The sequence below is a fragment of the Oncorhynchus clarkii genome, chromosome 29 (genome assembly GCF_045791955.1).
Source record: "Oncorhynchus clarkii lewisi isolate Uvic-CL-2024 chromosome 29, UVic_Ocla_1.0, whole genome shotgun sequence".
In the NCBI taxonomy this organism is placed as follows: Eukaryota; Metazoa; Chordata; class Actinopteri; order Salmoniformes; family Salmonidae; genus Oncorhynchus; species Oncorhynchus clarkii.
This window is the reverse complement of record NC_092175.1, coordinates 6,287,633-6,309,866: the sequence shown is the minus strand read 5'-3', so window position 1 is coordinate 6,309,866 and position 22,234 is coordinate 6,287,633. Positions and strand designations below refer to the sequence as shown.

General features: G+C 42.3%; 1 protein-coding gene across 1 annotated transcript; it reads left to right on the top strand.

Annotated features, from left to right (window-relative positions):
* The first annotated feature begins 18,850 nt into the window (after positions 1 to 18,850).
* Positions 18,851 to 21,638, top strand: LOC139388438 (proteinase-activated receptor 3-like). The gene is made up of 2 exons (XM_071135098.1): positions 18,851 to 19,058; positions 19,776 to 21,638. Exons 1-2 carry the CDS (start codon positions 18,992 to 18,994, stop codon positions 20,855 to 20,857), a joined length of 1,149 nt encoding a protein of 382 aa, XP_070991199.1. The 5' UTR covers positions 18,851 to 18,991; the 3' UTR covers positions 20,858 to 21,638.
* The last annotated feature ends 596 nt before the right edge of the window (positions 21,639 to 22,234 follow it).

The following is a 22,234-nucleotide window of genomic DNA, read 5'->3' as shown; positions in this document are numbered from 1 at the left end:
GCTGTTCTTGCCATAATAGGAACTTGGTATTCTACCAAATAGGGCTATCTTCTGTATACTTTGTCACAACACAAATTATTGGCTCAAATGCATTAAGAAGGAAAGACATTCAACAAATTAACTTTTAACAAGGCACACCTGTGAATTGAAATGCATTCCAGGTGACTACTTCATGAAGCTGGTTGAGAGAATGCCAACAGTGTGCAAAGCTGTCAAGGCAAATGGTTGATACTTTGAAGAATCTCAAATATAAAGTATATTTTGATCTGTTTAACACTTTTTTGGTTACATGATTCCATATGTGTTATTTAATATTGTTGATATCTTCACTATTATTCTACAGAAAATAGTAAAATAAAGATAAACCCTTGAATGAGTAGGTGAGTCCAAAATTTTGACTGGTACTGTATATATATAATATATATGTAATATACAGTAATATACAGTATAGTACCAGTCACATTTTTGGACTCACCTACTCATTCAATGGTTTATCTTTATTTTTATCTTTATTTTACTATTTTCTATATATATATATATATATATATATATATATATATATGTTTATTTATTTATTTATGTCAGATAAACACTCCAAACAGTCTACCTGACTGCTTGGAGGCATCCGCATGGTCTTAAAGCACACCGTTTCCTTGTTTGTATCACATTCCAATGATAAAACTGGGGGGGGACAAAAATGCAATTTCCCCCAGTGAAAGTTGTGCCCCTGTAAGATGCATTTCCTCTATATTGTGCAGATCTGATTTTGATAATGGTCGGCATCAGAATTTCCAGGAATTGCCCAATTTGTCAAGAGGGAGAGTGAGCAAGAGAGGATGTGTAAGAATGGCAAGGAATCTCTTTCTGTAAGAGCAGATACAACAGTTGCAGCTGTGGTACAGCAGAGCACATTTATAATTAAGTGATAACGCCAGAGAAGCCGGTGTTTGGAGGATATATTGGCATGGGGTGTTGTTAGGCCCCAAACACCGGCTTCAAGGGACCGTGGTAATCAAAAGTGGGGATCACTTTTATACAATGGGTTACCAACACACTCAAATAATGATTGACATTTCAATTAAAAACATACTTTTGATAAATGTATTCTTAGAGGGAGACAGAGAGCTGGTTTGAAACTCAGGGCACATCAGGTGTTTATTGTAAAGGACCACATCGGTAACTGGGTCCATGGGCAAATTCCAGGAAACCCAGCACTCCGAATATAAGTGTGTCACAAAACAAACAATATCTCACAGTGATAGTAGTGCAAAGAACTGATCTAAATAGTGTGTGATAATGACTTACATGTGTGTGAACAGGTGATGAGAATTCAGATGATTAGGATCTGGAGAGTGAGCTGCGTTCAGGGGATCTATGTGTTTGAGAGTGTAACAACTCTCTCGTCAGGACACTGTTATTCAGAGGAGCTAGCCAACAACACAACTAACACAATCACTTCCAACTGAAGCTAGAAAGACAGCAAACTAGCTGCACTTGTTTCGTTTGACCTTATTTCTATTGATAGTTCTTTGTATATATCCCAAACATTATGCTGACTTATGATTTCGACTGGCTGAGAAAAGTTGACTGCCTGTCTGTCTCATCCCGACGTCTTCATTACGATGGGACAGCTGGAGATCGAATTTGAAAATCGGAACAATGTTGCAAATGTAAGAGAGACAGACAGCAAGGGTTAGACAAATCTCAACTGTTGAAAACTACATGTAAGTCTAAAAGAAATGTGAGATAATGTCTAGATGCTTTTTATAGTGGATATCAAGTTTATAAATTGCCTGGCTGGGCTGATGAGACAGTGGATTGCGCAGTCAAATGGAACAGAGTAAATAGGCATTTTAACGCCAAAGATTTAGCCAGGGTAAACTTGTGGAATAAACCCGGACTGGAATGCAGTCTTAACCAATCAGCATTCGCCCACCCGTTGTATAACACTGAATAAATCACTGTGTGACAACACATTATTATATAATGTACTTCATAATGGAATTTATAATCGGCTATACTTTTTACCAATCAAAATGTCTCGGCTGTCACACCCTGATCTGTTTCACCTGTCTTGTGCTTCTCTCCACCCCCCTCCAGGTGTTGCCCGTTTTCCCCATTATCCCCTGTGCATTTATACCAGTGTTTTCTGTTTGTCTTGTCAAGCCTACCAGAGCAGTTTTCACCGTACTCCTGTTTTTCACGCTAGTCTTCCTGGTTTTGACTGTTCTGCCTGGCGTTCTGTACCTTTTGGACTCTGCTCTGAATACTGACCTCTGCCTGTCCTTGACCTGTCATTTGCCTGCCACCTGTTTTTGTAATACACTTTTGTTACTTTGAACTGTCTGCATCTGGGTCTTATCCTGAGGTCTGATATCGGCTTGGTGTGAATCCTGTAAGAGGAATGCATTTGTACTGATGTTGACCTCGCTCAAGCATTTAAAAACCTCTCGGTTTTCCTGTCTATTCCCAGAGGCTGCTTTTCCCTGGGAAAGTAAACTGACCTTGCTGTTTAGAAACAGTCCCCTGAATGTTCTGTCTACCCGTCCAGCTTCAGGACGTGTTCAGATTCAATCACTCGTGATCAACACTGTTTCTAGATGATTGAACTAGTGAAAAACATGGTGTAAAATTGAACGACAAAGCAAGATTGGAATTTTCTGCACTTTTGATCTGTGATTAATGTGTAAAACTCCTCCTCAGCTACAGTAAGCAGAAACACCTCTGCCATCCTGATCCTCAACACAGGGGCCACCCAGGGTTGCATGCTCTGCTTCCTCCAAAAGGATCCGAGACAGCTAATACCGCCCATGTGATCAGACTGCTGAACAGCTAACCCTAGCTGTCTCCCTGCACAGACCTGCACCTCAGAGTCTTCACACTTACTACACTTCAGAGAAGGCCTAAGGATTTAAGAACATGTATATTTTTTATTGAATTCCAATTGAATTTCTATTTCATCTTTACAATAATTTTCTGATTTCCTCTCTTCAGTTTGTGTTGAAAAGAGAAGGGTTAATACTGAAGAAGAAGAACAAATCCAATCATGTTAGCAAGCTAGCTAACTTGCTAACATTACTTAGCTGTGTAGCCTAGCTGTATTATAATATGAATGGAAATGTATGATAACGTTATTGTACTTTTATATTCGAATGGGAGGGGTCAATGTAATTATTGATATGCTAACATCACTTGATCATGATGCATGTTGTCTGTTAGCTAGCTAGCTAAGGAGTTAGCTGTGTATTGTCAGCTAATTGAATGTAAATTGATGAGAAAAAAGTTGCATTATTGTAATAAGTTTTAGAAGAAAAGTTTATTGGATTGTTAAATAGTTTGTGCTTACTGGCTAGTAGGGTCTACTGTAAAAGTTATCATCAATTTGAGCTGCAGACCAAGATTGTTGCTTTGCCAGCCATAACAAAAGTTAAGGATTTAATGTGAATTGAAAAGTAGAAATCTCTTTCGGCACTCCGCTCCTCAGACTCTCCTTCATCTCTCGTAGTGGGAATAGGGCCTCAGAGACTATCTACACCTAAAGGCCATGAAACAATGGCAACTATACTGAACAAAAATATTAACCCAACATGCAACAATTTCAATAATTTATTGAGTTACAGTTCATATAAAGAAATCAATCAATTGATATAAATTCATTAGGCCAGAATCTATTCATATCACATGACTGGGCAGAAGCGCAGCCATGAGTGGGTCTGGGAGGGCATAGGCCCACCCACTGGGGAGTTAGGCCCAGTCAATCAGAATGAGTTTTTCCCTAGAAAAAGGCTTTATTACAGTGTACAAAACTGCACATTTTAGAGTGACCTTTTATTGTCCCCAGCACAAGGTGCACCTGTGTAATGATAATGCTGTTTAATCAGCTTCTTGATATGCCACTCCTGTCAGGTGGATGGATTATTTTGGCAAAGGAAACATTTTCACTAACAGGGATGTAAACACATTTGTGCACACATTTTGAGAGAAATAAGCATTTTGTGTGTATGGAACAATTCTGGGATATTTTAATTCAGCACTACATGTTGCGTTTATTCAAAATGAGCAACTTTTTATTATCTGGGGAATATTGATCGGCAGCTTCACCTAGTGGGAAATTTGTAGGAATCCTCCAATCAGAGCACAGATATTGGTCATGTGAACAGGCTGCAGTTCCAAAATATTTGGAAAAACATGGCAACCTGAAGCAAGTGAAAATCAACTCCCATGTTGGAGTGAAATGTTGGCCATTCCTGTCTCATATGTTTCTCCACTACTATATTATATAATGATATGTTAATACATACATACTGTGTTCAGTTTGTCACGTTAAGCTGCCAAAAATATCCACTGTGGTGCATATTCTTATCGATTAGCATGCTAACCGCAACCCATACATGTTACGTCAATGGGACAAACAGGCTACATTTCGTTTATCGTTTTATATTGCTTTTTGTATGCTTTACTAGTGGGCTAGCTTGATGAATACCATTTACACTTCCTAAAATCTAGTTTTCCAATGTCTGCGTTGTCATTGACTTGACTGGAAGTAGGTTGAGTGGATCCCCAGGGTAGGGGCAACACCTGTTGGTTGCTTGTTTGTTAGCTGATAAATTCCATACAGGTGTGACAGTCAACAGGCAACAAACAGCTATAGGATATTCGTAAATAAATGGGGAAATGGAGTTTTCAGTTGATATACACTGAGTATACCAAACATTAGGAACACTTTCTTAATATTTAGTTTCTCCCCCACTCCCCTTTTACCCCTTTTACCCTCCCCGCTTTTGCCCTCAGAACAGCCTCAATTTTTTCGGGTCATAGACTTTACAAGGCGTCGAAAGCGTTCCACAGGGATGTTGGCCCATGTTGTCCTTTGGGTGGTGTACCATTCTTGATACACACGTGAAACTGTTGAGTGTGAAAAACCCAGCAGCGTGGCAGTTCTTGACACAAACCGGTGCGCCTGGCACCTACTACTGTACCCTGTTCAAAGACAATTGAATATTTTGTCTTGCCCATTCACCCTCTGAATGGCACACATACACAATCTATGTCTCAACTGTCTCAAGGCTTACAAGTCCTTGTTTAACATGTCTCCTCCCCTCCATCTACACTGATTGAAGTGGATATAACAAGTGGCATCAATAAGGGATCATATCTTTCATATGGATTCGCCTGGTCAGTCTATATCATAGAGAAGGTGGTCTTAATGTTTCGTATACTCACTGTATAAAGAAGGAAATGGCTGCCGTTTCACGATCCTGTAACCAATTGTGCTATGGTGTATGTTTTCTCGCTTTATTTGTAACTTATTTTGTACATAATGTTTCTGTCTTATGACCAAAAAGAGCTTCTAAATATCAGGACAGTGATTACTCACCTGGAGGAATACTTTTTCTTCAACGAGACGGATGGGAAGGATTTACTTCAGACACCCGACAAGGCCCTCATCCCCGTCATTCACAGGAGAAAGAGACGGAGGTATCGTGGACGACGGTCCGGGTGCCTTGAAAGAATCTGTCGCAGAGAGGGTAATCTACCTTTACCATCGGTCCTATTAGCCAATGTACAAACAATCAATAATAAAATAGACGAACTACGATCACGTATACCCTACCAACGGGACATTAAAACCGGGAATATCTTATGTTTCACCGAGTCGTGGATGAACGACGACATGAATAACATACAGCTGGCAGGTTTTAAGCTTTTCGGCAGGATAGAACAGCGGCCTCTGGCAAGACAAGGGGTGATGGTCTATGTATATTTGTAAACAACAGCTGGTGCATGAAATCTAAGGAAGTCTCAAGGTTTTGCTCGCCTGAGGTAGAGTATCTCGCTGTAGATAAAACTATTTACTTAGAGAGTTTTCATCAGTATTTTTCGTAATTGTCTATTTACCACCACAAATCGATGCTGGCACTAAGACCGCATTCAATGAGCTGTATATGGCCATCAGCAAACAGGAAAACGCTCATCCAGAGGCGGCTCTCCTAGTGGCCGGGGACTTTAATGCAGGGAAACTCAAATCCTTTTTACCTAATTTCTATCAACATGTTAAATATGCAACAAAAGGGGAAAAAACTCTAGACCAACTTTACTCCACACACAGAAATGCGTACAAATCTCTCCCTCGCCTCCCATTTGGCAAATCTGATCATAATTCTATCCTCCTGATTCCTGCTTACAAGCAAAAACTTAAGCAGGAAGCACCAGTGACTCAATAACAAAGTGGTCAGATGAAGCACATGCTAAGCTACAGGACTTTTTTGCTAGCACAGATCGGAATGTGTTCCGGAATTCTTCCGAAAGCATTGAGGAGTACACCACACCAGTCACTGGCTTCATCAGTAAGTGCATCGATGACATCGTCCCCACAGTGACCGTACGTACATACCCCAACCAGAAGCCATGGATTACAGGTAACATCCGCACTGAGCTAAAGGGTAGAGCTGCCGCTTTCAAGGAGCAGGACTCTAAGAAATCCCGCTATGACCTCCGACAGGAAAAGCATCAATACAGGACTAAGATTGAATCGTAATACACCGGCTCCGACGCTCATCAGATGTGGCAGGGCTTGCAAACTTTTACAGACTACAACGGGGAGCACAACCACGAGCTGCCCAGTGACATGAGCCTACCAGATTAGCTAAATTACATCTATACATCTATACTCACTTCGAGGCAAGTAACATTGAAGGCAAGTAACATTGAAGCATGCATGAGAGCATCAGCTGTTCCGGAAGACTGTGATCATGCTCTCCATAGCCGATGTGAGTAAGACCTTTAAACAGGTCAACATTCACAAGGCCGCAGGGCCAGACGGATTACCAGGACGTGTACTCCGAGCATGCGCTGACCAACTGGCAAATGTCTTCACTGACATGTTCAACCTGTCCCTGACTGAGTCTGTAATAGTCTGTAACACCAACATGTTTCAAGCAGACCACCATAGTGTGCCTAAGAAGGTAACCTGCTTAAATGACTCCTGACCGGTAGCACTCACGTCTGTAGCCATGAAATGCTTTGAAAGGCTGGTCATGGCTCACATCAATACCATTATCCTAGAAACCCTAGACCAGGGGTGTCAAAGTCAAATGGACGGAGGGCCAAATAAAAAAATCAGCTACAAGACGAGGGCCGGACTGTTCGAATGTTCATTGAAAAAAATTTAAATGACGCATATAGTCTAGTGAACCTAATTGAACCTACTGAAAACCTAACAAATATATTACAATATGATCAGATAAATAAAGCAATATTTTCTTATGGCTCTGTCAGTAATCTTTAATTTTCAACAGACACAAAAGACAAATTTCCTTTATATAAATATCCCCATAACATGAACATTAAATGAAAGAAACCGGTATTCAAGGCACCATCAGTAGACTATATTTTCTATTTTAGCAAAAGTGGGCTAAATTTACTTCAAAGAAAAAACAATAATAGCAATTTTCTATCATCCACTCAACTGAAATATTTTTAAAATATAATTGGATTGAAATACAAAAAAATAAAGTGCAAAAATCTATTAATCAAAAACAACACTTTGTTTAAGGAGAAGTAACATGCAGTGAAAACAAATATTAAATTTTAACTTTTAAACTTGAACTGAGTAAAAACTCTAAATATGTGATTGCACAGTAATGTTCACTTGTTTGAGGTTGAGGGTGATACTTGGTGGTGTCCCATCTTTTCCACAAGTTCATCAATGTTCGGGGTAAGGCTCTGAGCTGAAGAAATCCTCAGAATTGAGTGGAGGTGTTCAGCAGTAAGTCGACTTCTGTGTGATGTTTTGTTCAGGTTCATCAAAGAAAACAGTTGTTCACACAGGTATGTGCTGCCAAACATAGACAACGTTTGAGCAGCCTGGATGCGCAGCTGGGGCATTGTGCCGGGGAGGAAACGGGCGAACTCCGCAGCACCCACTGCCGCATATTTTGCCCTCAGTGCATCATTGCATTGGAGGTCAATCAACTCCATTTGGAGGTTTGGTGGTGAGCTTTCCACGTCAACAGCAAATGGGTTACCGAGCAGTTCCAACCTGCTTTTTTGTGCTTCAAAGTCAGCAAATCGGCGTCGAAAGTCAGCGGCAAGCATACCTATTTTATCAGCCAACTGTGTGCTCGGGAACGCACTGGTAGAGAGCTTCTCTTTCATGGTCTGGCAGCTGGGAAAGTGGCTCAAATTTTCTTTCCGCATCTGCGTCTCCCACAGAGTCAGTTTGGTTTTAAATGCCTTCACTGTACTGTACATATCAGAGATGACACGATCCCGACCCTGCAGCTGCAAGTTTATTGCATTCAGATGACTCGTAATGTCACACAGAAAAGCCATTTCACACAGAAACATTTCGTCTCGGAGTTGTGTTGTGTCTTTCCCTTTGCTGTCCAAGAACAGACAAATCTCCTCACGAAGCTCGAAACATCTTTGAAGCACCTTTCCCTGGCTTAGCCATCGCACCTCTGTGTGATAAGGCAAATCACCATGCTCCGTTTCTAACTCCGTCAGAAATGCCTTGAACTGGCGGTGATTCAAACCTTTGGCTCTGATAAAGTTAACTGTGCGCGTGATGATGCTCATTACATGCTCCATTTTCAAGGCTTTACCGCACAACGCTTCCTGGTGTATGATACAATGATAAGCTGTCAGCTCACCTGTCGCGTTTTCCTCTTGCATCTTTTCCCGTATCTTCGCCACCAGTCCGCTCCTGTGTCCACACATCGCAGGTGCTCCGTCGGTTGTCAAACCCACGAGTTTTTCCCAAGGCAGCTCCATCTCATTTACACATCTTGACACCTCTTCATACAAATCATGCCCCGTAGTTGTGCCATGCATAGGACGTAAAGCCAAAAACTCCTCTGTCACGCTTAGGTTGGAGTCCACTCCGCGGATGAAAATTGACAACTGGGCAATGTCAGAAATGTCGGTGCTCTCATCCACAGCCAAGGAATATGCAATAAAATCTTTTCCCTTTTTCACAAGCTGCTCTTTTAGATTGATGGACAACTGGTCTACTCTCTCGGCAATGGTGTTTCTGCTCAGACTCACATTTAAAAAGAGTTGCCTTTTTTCTGGGCAAACTTCGTCACAAACTTTAATCATGCAGTTTTTGATGAAATCCCCCTCCGTAAATGGCCGGGCTGATTTAGCGATCTCTTCTGCCAAAATAAAACTGGCCTTGACAGTTGCGTCCGCGTGTGTGTCCGCGTGTTTCGTTTCATAATGTCGTCTCAGATTATACTCTTTCAGTACCGCCACACTTTCTCCACACAGAAGACACACAGGTTTTCCAGCTACCTTCGTGAACATATACTCCGACTCCCACCTTGTTTGAAACCCCCGGTTCTCAGTATCCACCTTCCGTTTTGCCATTTTTGATGGGTATCTGAAAGTTAATTTTACTGTGATGCTGACGACTGCTGTGCCAATAAATATTGAAATGAAGCAGCCTACTGCTCGGTGCGTCACCTTTGCATTGTGGGAAATGTAGTATTGGTGCGTGTAAAAGATCTGCGGGCTGCCGGCTTGCTGCGGGCCGGTTCTAATAATAAATCAAGATCATCCCAGGGGCCGTAAAAAACCTTCTTGCGGGCCGGATGTGGCCCGCGGGCCTTGACTCTGACATATGTGCCCTAGACCCACTCCAATTTCAATACCGCCTATGTGAGAATGTTATTCATTGACTGCAGCTCAGCGTTCAACACCATAGTGCCCTCAAAGCTCATCACTAAGCTAAGGACCCTGGGACTAAACACCTCCCTCTGCAACTGGATCCTGGACTTCCTGACTGGCCGCCCCCAGGTGGTAAGAGTACTGTAGGTAACAGCACATCTGCCACACTGAACCTCAACAAGGGGGCCCCTCAGGGGTGCGTGCTCAGTCCCCTCCTGTACTCCCTGTTCACTCATGACTGCATGGCCAGGCATGACTCCAACACCATCATCAAGTTTGCTGATGACACAACAGTGGTAGGTCTCATCACCAACAGCGGTGATCGAGACAATGGAGATGATTGTGGACTACAGGAAAAGGAGAACCGAGCATGCCCCCATTCTCATCGATGGGGCTGCAGTGGAGCAGGTGGAGAGCTTCAAGTTTCTTGGTGTCCACATCACCAACAAACTATCATGGTCCAAACACCCTAAGACAGTCATGAAGAGGGCAGGACAAAGCCTATTCCCCCTCAGGAGACTGAAAATATTTGGCATGGGTCCTCAGATCCTCAAAAGGTTATACAGCCGCACCATCGAGAGCATCCTGACTGGTTGCATCACTGCCTGGTATGGAAACTGCTTGGTGTCCAACCACAAGGCACTACAGAGGGTAGTGCGTACGGCCCAGTACATCACTGGGGCCAAGCTTCATGCCATCCAGGACCTGTATACCAGGCGGTGTCAGAGGAAGGCCCTAAACATTTTCAAAGACTCCTGCCACCCTAGTCATAGACTGTTCTCTCTGCTACTGCACGACAAGCGGTACTGGAGCACCAAGTCTAGGTCCAAAAGGCTTCTTAACAGCTTCTACCCCCAAGCCGTAAGACTCCTGAACAGCTAATCAAAGGGCTACCCAGACCCCTCTTTTACGCTGCTGCTACTCTCTGTTTATTATCTATGCATTGTCACTTTAATTCTACCTACATGTACATATTACCTCAATTACCTCGACTAACCCGTGCCCCCGCACATTGACTCTGTACCGTTACCACCTTTATATAGCTTTGCTATTGTTACAGTGCCTTGCGAAAGTATTCGGCCCCCTTGAACTTTGCGACCTTTTGCCACATTTCAGGCTTCAAACATAAAGATATAAAACTGTATTTTTTTGTGAAGAATCAACAACAAGTGGGACACAATCATGAAGTGGAACGACATTTATTGGATATTTCAAACTTTTTTAACAAATCTAAAACTGAAAAATTGGGCGTGCAAAATTATTCAGCCCCTTTACTTTCAGTGCAGCAAACTCTCTCCAGAAGTTCAGTGAGGATCTCTGAATGATCCAATGTTGACCTAAATGACTAATGATGATAAAAACAATCCACCTGTGTGTAATCAAGTCTCCGTATAAATGCACCTGCACTGTGATAGTCTCAGAGGTCCGTTAAAAGCGCAGAGAGCATCATGAAGAACAAGGAACACACCAGGCAGGTCCGAGATACTGTTGTGAAGAAGTTTAAAGCCGGATTTGGATACAAAAAGATTTCCCAAGCTTTAAACATCCCAAGGAGCACTGTGCAAGCGATAATATTGAAATGGAAGGAGTATCAGACCACTGCAAATCTACCAAGACCTGGCCGTCCCTCTAAACTTTCAGCTCATACAAGGAGAAGACTGATCAGAGATGCAGCCAAGAGGCCCATGATCACTCTGGATGAACTGCAGAGATCTACAGCTGAGGTGGGAGACTCTGTCCATAGGACAACAATCAGTTGTATATTGCACAAATCTGGCCTTTATGGAAGAGTGGCAAGAAGAAAGCCATTTCTTAAAGATACCCATAAAAAGTGTCGTTTAAAGTTTGCCACAAGCCACCTGGGAGACACACCAAACATGTGGAAGAAGGTGCTCTGTTCAGATGAAACCAAAATTGATCTTTTTGGCAACAATTGGCAACAATGCAAAACGTTATGTTTGGCGTAAAAGCAACACAGCTGAACACACCATCCCCACTGTCAAACATGGTGGTGGCAGCATCATGGTTTGGGCCTGCTTTTCTTCAGCAGGGACAGGGAAGATGGTTAAAATTGATGGGAAGATGGATGGAGCCAAATACAGGACCATTCTGGAAGAAAACCTGATGGAGTCTGCAAAAGACCTGAGACTGGGACAGAGATTTGTCTTCCAACAAGACAATGATCCAAAACATAAAGCAAAATCTACAATGGAATGGTTCAAAAATAAACATATCCAGGTGTTAGAATGGCCAAGTCAAAGTCCAGACCTGAATCCAATCGAGAATCTGTGGAAAGAACTGAAAACTGCTGTTCACAAATGCTCCTTATCCAACCTCACTGAGCTCGAGCTGTTTTGCAAGGAGGAATGGGAAAAAATGTCAGTCTCTCGATGTGCAAAACTGATAGAGACATACCCCAAGCGACTTACAGCTGTAATCGTAGCAAAAGGTGGCGCTACAAAGTATTAACTTAAGGGGGCTGAATAATTTTGCACGCCCAATTTTTCAATTTTTGATTTGTTAAAAAAGTTTGAAATATCCAATAAATGTTTTTCCACTTCATGATTGTGTCCCACTTGTTGTTGATTCTTCACAAAAAAATACAGTTTTATATCTTTATGTTTGAAGCCTGAAATGTGGCAGAAGGTCGCAAAGTTCAAGGGGGCCGAATACTTTCGCAAGGCACTGTATTTTACTGCTGCTGTTTAATTATTTGTTCCTTTTATTTTTTATTTTTTTACTTAATGGCTTGTAAGTAACTCGGCGCATGTGACAAATAAAGTTTGATTTGATTCATATGAAATCTATCATTCATGTCCATGTTGCTCATTGCTCATCATTGCTCCAGTGTCTCATTACCCCACTCTGGTGCCAGCAGCATTGCTCGGCAATATTGCCCTACAAAATTGCCAATGTATCATGACCTGACAACCCACACAACCAACACTTACACACAACCACTCATAAACACACACACACACACACACACACACACACACACACACACACACACACACACACACACACACACACACACACACACACACACACACACACACACACACACACACACACACACACAGACAGTCAATGCTGCTGTTCTATGATATACCATTTATTCAACTGCATGACCAAGGTCACTTCTCACTTCATATTGTAAATACAGTGTTGCCTAATACAGTCCATTATTATGCATACTACCGCTCTTATTACTTGCTATGTTTTGCTCTTTTTATGTTATGGTTATTATTGTTACTGCGTTGTTGAGGGAGCTAGAGCATTTCCTCGTCTACCTGCTGCTGTAAACTGTGTCTGTGACGAATACATTTTTATGTGAGATGCTGTCTCTGACTGCACTGCAGCACAGCCTGCACAGGATATGACTAAATTCTCCTTGTAGGGTAACATAAGTCTCTGCTCTATCCACAGGTCAGAGTCCACCCTCCATCCAGTCCATCTAATCCACATCCACAGATGACTTCATTGATTATATCAAAGTTAATAAGTGACTAAGTCGCTTTGCGTGACTTTTACTTAGACACTGGTTAGTGGTTACCTTGTTGTTGTTTGCAGAAGTCTATTTGGCTTTGGAGGCGTGGCAAGGCTATTTTCCAATATCCATAGTAGACCTACTGGCTCTTAAAATGGAGCGATGTACTGGGGGTGCCTTAAAGTGGTATGCTAGTACAGTACATTGGGACGAAGCCTTTGATTACAAAGTACCACAACTCTCTCTTTCGCCTTCCTTCTAATTTCTTTTTTTGGAAAGTTGCCATAACAGTCTGACCGTGAAGGATTGAGTCCACTACTGAAGTAGCTGTGTAAGGCTAAGCCTTAACCTTGGCCTTTCTGTACGTAATATACAAAGATGTCTCATATGGCTCCCGTGTGGCTTAGTTGGTAGAGCAGGGCGCTAGCAACTCCAGAGTTTTTGGGTTCGTATTTCCATGGGGGACCAGTATAACAGTGTGCGCACTCTGGATAAGAATGTCTCATGTTGTCTCAGTGTGACAAAGTCGTGCTAATCTTATTTTCACTGTGGAGTTACTGAAAGTCTCAACTTCAGTCTGACGGATTGAACAGAATGTAAGCAAATGATTATTTCTCAGCGTAGTGAGGAAATGACAAAAATGCCGTAGGAGGGCAACTGGCCAGAAATGCACAACAATGTTGAAATATTTGACTTCTTATAGTCATTATCTGTGGCATACACAAAATAGTTGTCCTATTTTTATTTTATTTATCAGTATTTGCAATAAAGTCACTGTACCAGAATGTAACTGTGACCCTAGACACACTACCGGGAATCTGGTTCGCAATTAACTCATAGGGATGGCTTATAGTTGAGTAACAGTAGGTGGGTTCTGCCTTCCAGTTTGGTTAAGGATTCTCAGATCGGACATTTTCATGATAACTGCCACTACTGCTGGGAAAAGTTACTAGGCGACAGACAGTTACAAAGTAAACATGTAAGAAAAACATGGTTCTTGACGGAAGAGGCTGGATAGTCAAACTTTGACCTACAGCAGCACCCGGGTCCATCTGGTGTTATCTGTTAATGTCCTTCCTGTCTAGAGAGGCAGATTAACTATGATGCTATTGTGTCCAGACAGAGCTTTCTGCACAGACAGCCTGTCTTCTCTCTCTGTGTGTGTGTGTGTGTGTGTGTGTGTGTGTGTGCGTGCGTGCGTGCGTGCGTGCGTGTGTGTGTTTAGGGTGGTGTCTTTGTTTCATGGGTTTGGGTTTCCTCTATTTCCCGGAGATCACATGACATTTTTCAGCTAGAGACAGGACATTAGGTGTAAAGGCCAGTTCAACCAATCCTAACATTTTGCTGAAGTTACAGTACTGAACAGCTACTGTCTGCACTGCATCGGGCCTGAGTGGTTTACAGCAATCTGACCTGAACACTCCTCTAATGATAGAGGAAGGCAGATGTTCACAAAGATGGCTATCCAGAATTAGAGAGAGAGAAAATGTCACAACCTGATCTCTCTCACCTGTCCTTGTTATTGTCTCCACCCCCTCCAGGTGTCGCTTATTTTCCCCCGTGAAATTAATCCCTGTGTTTCCTGTCTCTCTGTGGCAGTTCGTCTTGTATGTTTATCAAGTCAACCAGCGTGTTTTTTGTTCTTCCTGTACTCCTTTTTCTATTCTCTTTTGCCAGTCCACCCAGGTTTTGACCCTTGCCTGTTTTCTGGACTCCATTCCCGCCTGCCTGACTATTCTGCCTGCCTGCCCTTCGGTACTTACTGGACTCAAAACTGGTTTGGACTTTTTGCCTGTACACAACCATTCTCCTGCCTACCCCTTTTTGGATTAATAAACATCTAAGACTCCAACCATCTGCCTCCTGTGTCTGCATCTGGGTCTCGCCTTGTGCCCTTTTCGAAAGACGTATGTTCAAGAAACCCTTGTACAATTTACAGTGAAATTATTGAAATATTAACACTTTACAAACTCCTAAAAAAACTGAAATAACAGAGACATGCTGAAGCAGTTTCCTGCACCTGTAATCCTCATCTATCAGATCATGTTGAGCTAGGCCTGGCTGTATGGGGGACTATTCAGGGGTGCTGTGTGAGGGCTGAGGGAAAGGTTATGTGTGTGTGTGTGTGGGGTGATGGAATAGGAGTGTGTGTGGGAGGGAGAGGGAAAGCATGGATCATTTACCCTGGGACAGTGAGAAGGCAGTGAAAACACAGAACCACACACCCCAGGTTCAAACAAGAACACACACACACACACTCACTCACATTAACACTACAGTAGCAATGCACACTCTCTCACTTTCGACCGCCTCATGCTTTACTTATTAGGGAAACATTAGGGTTTTCATTGAGGTGGAACTGTCCCCAAAATGTGTTGCATTTATCACAGTAATGTTATGTATTCAGTACATGGGCTTTTAGTTTGTGTGTGGCGCTTGCATGTGTGTGTTACGTCATATTCTGTTCTTTCTACTGAAGGTGCAGATAGAACTTTAAAACAGTACCCTGTGTTTGGGTCACATTGCTCAGAAGGCCACTAACGGATTCCACACTAACACCAGCTCATTCTTGCTAAGGGAGAAGGCAGGAAACTGACCACGACAACACAGAGCACAGGGGTTAACTCTATGGCACGAGGCCAGTGTTGCGTTCCATTCCAGAAAGCTGTTCCCTATAGATAGTTCCCTCGGGTTCTGTCCTTGTTCACTGCCCTCTACAGAGCTCAGACACTTGGACAGCTGTGATAGAACCTGTTCCTGCACTAACGCTGTCACGTATGCCAGAGGGCTTAACTCCCTGGCATACTTTAGTTGGGGGATAACTCTCCTGTCTTGAGACGCAGCCCAGATCTAAATACGTTTATATAACAGGCACATAATGACCAGCTAGACTACCAGGAATTGGGTAGCACTGGGAAAACATCCAAATTGACCAATTATGTCTGCCACTGAAAGAGACACAGTGGTGACCAACATGGATGGCGCATCATTGAAACAGCTATCAGTTTGTAGCCAGCCTTAATAAAAAAGCCAATTGGGCAACACTGCCCTCTGTTGGAGATACTTAGCTGTGTCCTTAAAATCAAGCCAGGCCAAACCCAGTCATGTCTCTACGGAAACGCAGTCCAATTAATATAAAGATATATGCAATAGACACTTATAAACCTTTAGTGAACCTATCAATGCATTAATGATGTGGATAGTAATGCTACATAATCCGTGCCATGTTGTGTAATAACATAATAAAACCTAAATCAACATCAGATAACTGACGAAGTGGTAAATAGCGAAACTCCCGGTCAATAGTAATATCATGGGTGTTACAAACATGTGCGTTTTAATGACTAGCCCTTGTCGGGGAAGGTTCCTTGTTCCTTGTCAATCCTTGGCTTATTGGTGATATCAGCAATCAGACAATATCTGCAGCAGAACATATGAACCTTAATCAATAACGGGGAGGGTCTTTGAGACTCACTACCTACACCCTCTATTGTCAGGGAAACGCCAAGTGTCGCTGTAGTCCTCTAATTAGACAGTATATCAATTACACCACCTTGTCCTACAGTATTCACCCAATCCAGTCATATATCAATTACACCACCATGTTGTACAGTATTCACCCAATCCAGTCATATATCAATTACACCACCATGTCCTACAGTATTCACGCAATCCAGTCATATATCAATTACACCACCATGTTGTACAGTATTCACCCAATCCAGTCATATATCAATTACTCCACCATGTCATGCAGTATTCACCCAATCCAGTCATATATCAATTACACCACCATGTTGTACAGTATTCACCCAAAATACTGTATTTATTCACTGTCTGTAAACATGTGAGAATCATTTGTCTCAGAAATGTCTACAGGACAGTGGTGTTTGGGTCTCTCTGGTAGGGTCATTCAGACATGACTAGAATAGACTCATCTCTTTCCTGTCAGCTAGCATCCTGCGGGTCAGAGGCACAGGAACAACAAGACGTGCCACAAGGTCACACCTGCGAGCTGCTGGGGCCCGATGGAAACTCACAGAGAAATAACAAAAATGCAAAAGAAAATAATAAATACAACATTCTAGATCAGCGGGCTTATTCTAGACTTCTATTTTGGTGATCTGTAAAAACATGATTGTTTTTGTCTAATTGCCTCCTATAGTTAGAGCAGGGGGCTTTTTGTTGGCTAAACGCAACAGTTCCCTCAGAAGATATGTGAAGATGACGTGTAAAGATATGTAAAAATATGAGCAGAACGGCTCTTGTTCAGACTGGCTTATCAGCTTCAGACAGGCATTTCCTTCCTCGCTCTGCAGTCACATGTGCTGGCTGAAAAAGTCACTGAAGGGCCTCACTGACACACAGGAAACATGGACAGAAATGTGTGTCATTTTACCTCGTCATATATTTCACTGTATATGATTCAGTATTAGGAGTAGTGTTACTAAGGTAAGACCATACATCAAACGGAAGTTTACTAGAGTGTTACCCCCTGTTTGACTAAATAGCTCAAGTGACTTGATCAGTACGCCAATAGAGTAGTTCTCTTAATGACCTTTTAAAAAAAAAAAATATCTGATCTATTAAAAAAAAGTGTCATAGTTCTGCTCCTTTAGCAGGTGTAAACGCCATTCCCATCAATAAAGCTTCACTGAGGGGTTGGCACAACTCCAGGCAAAATAATGTTTTCTAAAGGACACATGACAGGGATTGACTGGTTACCACTAAAGGGTGGTGTTTGCTTATAGTGGACGTTGCGAGACTAGTTATTCAGCAGCCGAAAATTAGGCTGGCAGCAGTAGCATGAACTTGATAGCCCAAAGATATTTGAAGTACTCTACTGCAATGAAAGTACAGTGCCAGTCAAAAGTTTGGACACACCTACTCATTCAAGGGTTTATCTTTATTTTTTTACAATTTTCTACATTGTAGAATAAAAGTGAAGACATCAAATCTATGAAATAACACATATGGAATCATGAAGTAACCAAAAAAGTGTCAAAGAAATCAAAATCTATTTTATATTTGAGATTCAAACGACTTCAACGTCGCCACCATTTGCCTTGTTCATTAGAGCCAACACACCTCCAGGCTGGGTAGGGGGTATTTGACCAAGAAGGAGAGTGATGGAGTGCTGCATCAGATGACCTGGCCACAATCATCCAACCTCAACCCAATTGAGATGGTTTGGGATGAGTTGGACCGCAGGGTGAAGGAAAAGCAGCGAACAAGTTCTCAGTATATGTAGAAATTCCTTTAAGACTGTTTGAAAATAATTCCAGGTGAAGCTGGTTGAGAGAATGTCAAGCGTGTGCAAAGCTGTCATCAAGGCAAAGGGTGGCTACTTTGAAGAATCTAAAAATAAATTATATTTGGACTTGTTTAACACTTTTTTCAGTTACTACATTATTCCATATGTGTTATTTCCTAGTTATGATTTCTTCACTATTATTTCACTATTATTCTACAATGTAGAAAATAGTAACAATAAATAAAAATGATATAAGGAGTAGGCGTATCCAAACTTTTGACTGGTACTGTATGTTAGAAATGCAACGTCTTCAAAAGAGCTCTTTAGGCTCAAACAGGTTGTGGCAGGTTTTTTGTGTGCTGCCAGGATGACATAGTTCAGCCAAATACTTTTCTACAGCCCATTGCTCCGCCTTCCTCTCTCTGGTTTAACTCACTGAGAAAATCTTGATGGAAGTACAGAGAGACTTCTTGACAGAGATGTGACCTGCCCGGACATCAGGAACGATCTGCCCATATTGTCGATAGCTAAAGTTGATTATTTCAAAGGACTATCTATCCGGACAAACTCTGGCAATGGGGAAGCTATTGCTATTTTTATTGGTTTCTTTTCTTTTCCTGGATGTGACATTTCAATCCAAAGGTAAAGACAACCATTGACAACATTTGATCAAAAAGTAATCATTCTTGAAAGACGTCGAAACTAAAATGCTAATCTAATAATTTAGGAAATGTTTAGTACAGATGCTTGTTCCCTTTTTGCTGTTGTTTCCAACTGTGGGATTTATCAAGTTTGATTTATAAGAAGTTTTTTTTAGCAGAATTGAATGCATGTTTAGCACTATGAAATCCTTATTTTTTGTTGTTGCAGTAACTTGCACATCTTTACACAGTAGTTATGTGAATCACTAAAGCATTGTGTAAGATTTGATGAATCTACCTTGTACAGATAGAGGTTTCTTTATCTCCCCTGACTCACACGCTTGTCATGTGTTCCCGCATGTTACTTTGAATACCACACCTTTGACTTACAGCGGAGGCCATTCCATGTTAGCAGCTCTTCTCATTTCCATAGTTATTCAACTAAGTCATTACATGTCAAAATACCTTACTAAATTGACTGTATGCTTTAGGATATTAGAAAAACAAATGCGCAGTGTTTTGTTTCCTGCATATTTCTCTCTTTCAATTATTTACCGTCACATGTTATGTATCCCTATGGAAATGAACGCCGTTAACCAAATAAATGAATACGGACGTGAAAAACAAACAACAAACGCTGTTTTGAATAGCCTGTAGTTTCAGTGTGTTGTTATGGTACCAAATCCTAATGTCTCCCCCCCTTCATGTACTTCCCCAGGGAAAAGGGCCAAGAAATCCAAGTGGAACATCACTGTAAATCCCAGAACATTTAAAGGAAAAATCATACAGTTAAAGTCTGTCTCTCTCCCTAATTCCTGCCAACAGACACAGACACAACAAGCACCCCATTATTCTGGCCCCCCCACTGCCTCTGCTCCTACCCCTCCGGCGCTGTGGTTGCTAAGCAACGACACCGCGGCGTACCTCGCCGGCCCCCTGAGCAGGTGGGTCATCCCCAGTTTTTACATGCTGGCCATTGTCGTGGGGATCCCGGCCAACATCGCCATCTTGTCCGCCGTGGCCACCGAAGTCAGGCGGGTGTCGTCGGCCATCCTCTACTGCAGCCTGGCCGTCTCCGACCTCTTCCTCCTCCTCTCCCTCGTCTTCAAGGCCCACTACCATCTCCACGGCAACCACTGGGTGTTCGGCGAGATTGCCTGCCGCATCGTCACAGCCTGTTTCTACGGCAACCTGTACTGCTCGGCACACACGCTAGCCTGTATTAGCGTCAAACGCTACCTGGCCGTGGTGCGCCCGTTTCTCTACAAGAGCCTCCCCAAGAGGGCCTATACCGCCTGGGCCAGCGTGGTTGTTTGGGGGGTGTTTGGGGCTGCTGTCATACCCGAGCTCCTGGTCCGGCAGAGCTACCACCTCCCTCAGCTAGGCTTCACCACTTGCCATGATGTTCTTCCACTGGACTACAGCTCCCATGCTCCTCTGCTCTACTACAAGCTGGGCCTGACCTTTCTGGGTCTACTAGTCCCGCTGTTGGTCACAGCTGTGTGTTATGCACGGATAGTCCGAGAACTCAACCACTCACACCACGACTGGGCGCTGTATGTCAAGGCTAGCTCGCTGGTGTTTGTGATTTTTGTGGCATGTTTCGGCCCCGCCGGGACCCTCCACTTCCTGCATTATGTGCGTCTGTTGGCGGGCGAAGAGGACAGCTTCTACGGCTACTTCAATGTGGCAGTGTGTCTGTGCTGTCTGCATGCCTGCCTGGACCCATTCCTCTTCCTCCTTATGTCCAAATCAACCGGATCCAAACTCCACTTCACGACTCTGAGCATCTCCACCTGAATCTTAATCCGGAACAAAAGTACAAAATAATCCACATTTATTCCATGGTCTTCAAGGGGAAGACCATGAGCATCCCCACCTGAATTTGACGTAACCTGGATTAGAATTTGGACCGCAACATCAGGCCTAAATTTGGGTCAGCCACTTCAATCTAGATCTCAACTATGTGACTGACTATCGGAAGATAAGGCCAGAAACTGGATCACAGTTTGAGACAGTTATGGATCTCAGTGAGGTTTCTCATCTCAGATCCAGTGAAATCGGTTTAGATCTGTGTGTGACTCTTTTTTCTTTTTTTTAACCCTTATTTGACCAGGTAAATTGACTGAGAACACATTCTCATTTACAACAAGGACCTGGGGAGTAGTTACAGGGGAGAGGAGAGGGGATGAATGAGTCAATTGGCAATTTGTTGTTGGCAAGTCATAAACGGGACCTTCCAACCACAAACAGAGAGAAACGTCAACTACTGTATCAATGTTGGGACTCTGAGTAGACTGGACTGGAAATCTGTGTGTGTGTGTGTGTGTGTGTGTGTGTGTGTGTGTGTGGGCCTATATATGCCTATTGTATGTGTTGTCTACTTACAAAACCTATTAAAAATGTTTTTAAGGATACATGTGAAATATTTACATTTGGCCAAATAATGTGTACATTCCAACATATATTACAGATGTACTTCAAATGTAAATACAGTGGCTTCAGAAAGTATTCACACCTCTTTACTTTTTCCACATTTTGTTGTGTTACAAAGTGGGATTAAAATGTATTTAATTGTGAATTTTTTTGTCAAAGATCGACACAAAATACTCTGTCAATGTGGAAGAACAATTCTAAAATGTGTAAAACATTCATGAAAAATAATACACTAGTATATCTTGATTAGATAAGTATTCAACCCGCTAGGTCAATATGTGTTAGATTCACCTTGGCCACGATTATAGCTGTGAGTCTTTCTGGGTAAGTCTCTCAGAGCATTCCACACCTGGATTGTGCAACATTTCCATTATCCTTTTCATAATTCTTCAAGATCTGTCAAATTGGTTGTTGATCATTGCTAGACAACCATTTTCAGGTCTTGCCATAGATTTTCAATGAGATTTAACCTTTCTAGGGCAGGCGTTCCGCTAACATTCCGCTGAAAAGGCAGCGCGCGAAATTCAAAAATATTTTTCCGAAATATGTAACTTTCACACATCAACAAGTCCAATACAGCAAATGAAAGATAAACTTCTTGTTAATCAACCCATCGTGTCCGATTTCAAAAAGGCTTTACAGCGAAAGCACAACACATGATTATGTTAGATCACCGCCAAGTCAAAAAAACAAACAGCCATTTTTCCAGCCAAAGATAGGAGTCACAAAAAGCAGAAATAT

Bases quoted from the DNA above. Each gene is read 5' to 3' on its own strand.
- LOC139388438 (XM_071135098.1), top strand. From the start codon at position 18,992: ATGGGGAAGCTATTGCTATTTTTATTGGTTTCTTTTCTTTTCCTGGAT. The intron at 19,059-19,775 runs GTAAAGACAACC...GTACTTCCCCAG, and splicing joins TGTGACATTTCAATCCAAAG to GGAAAAGGGCCAAGAAATCC.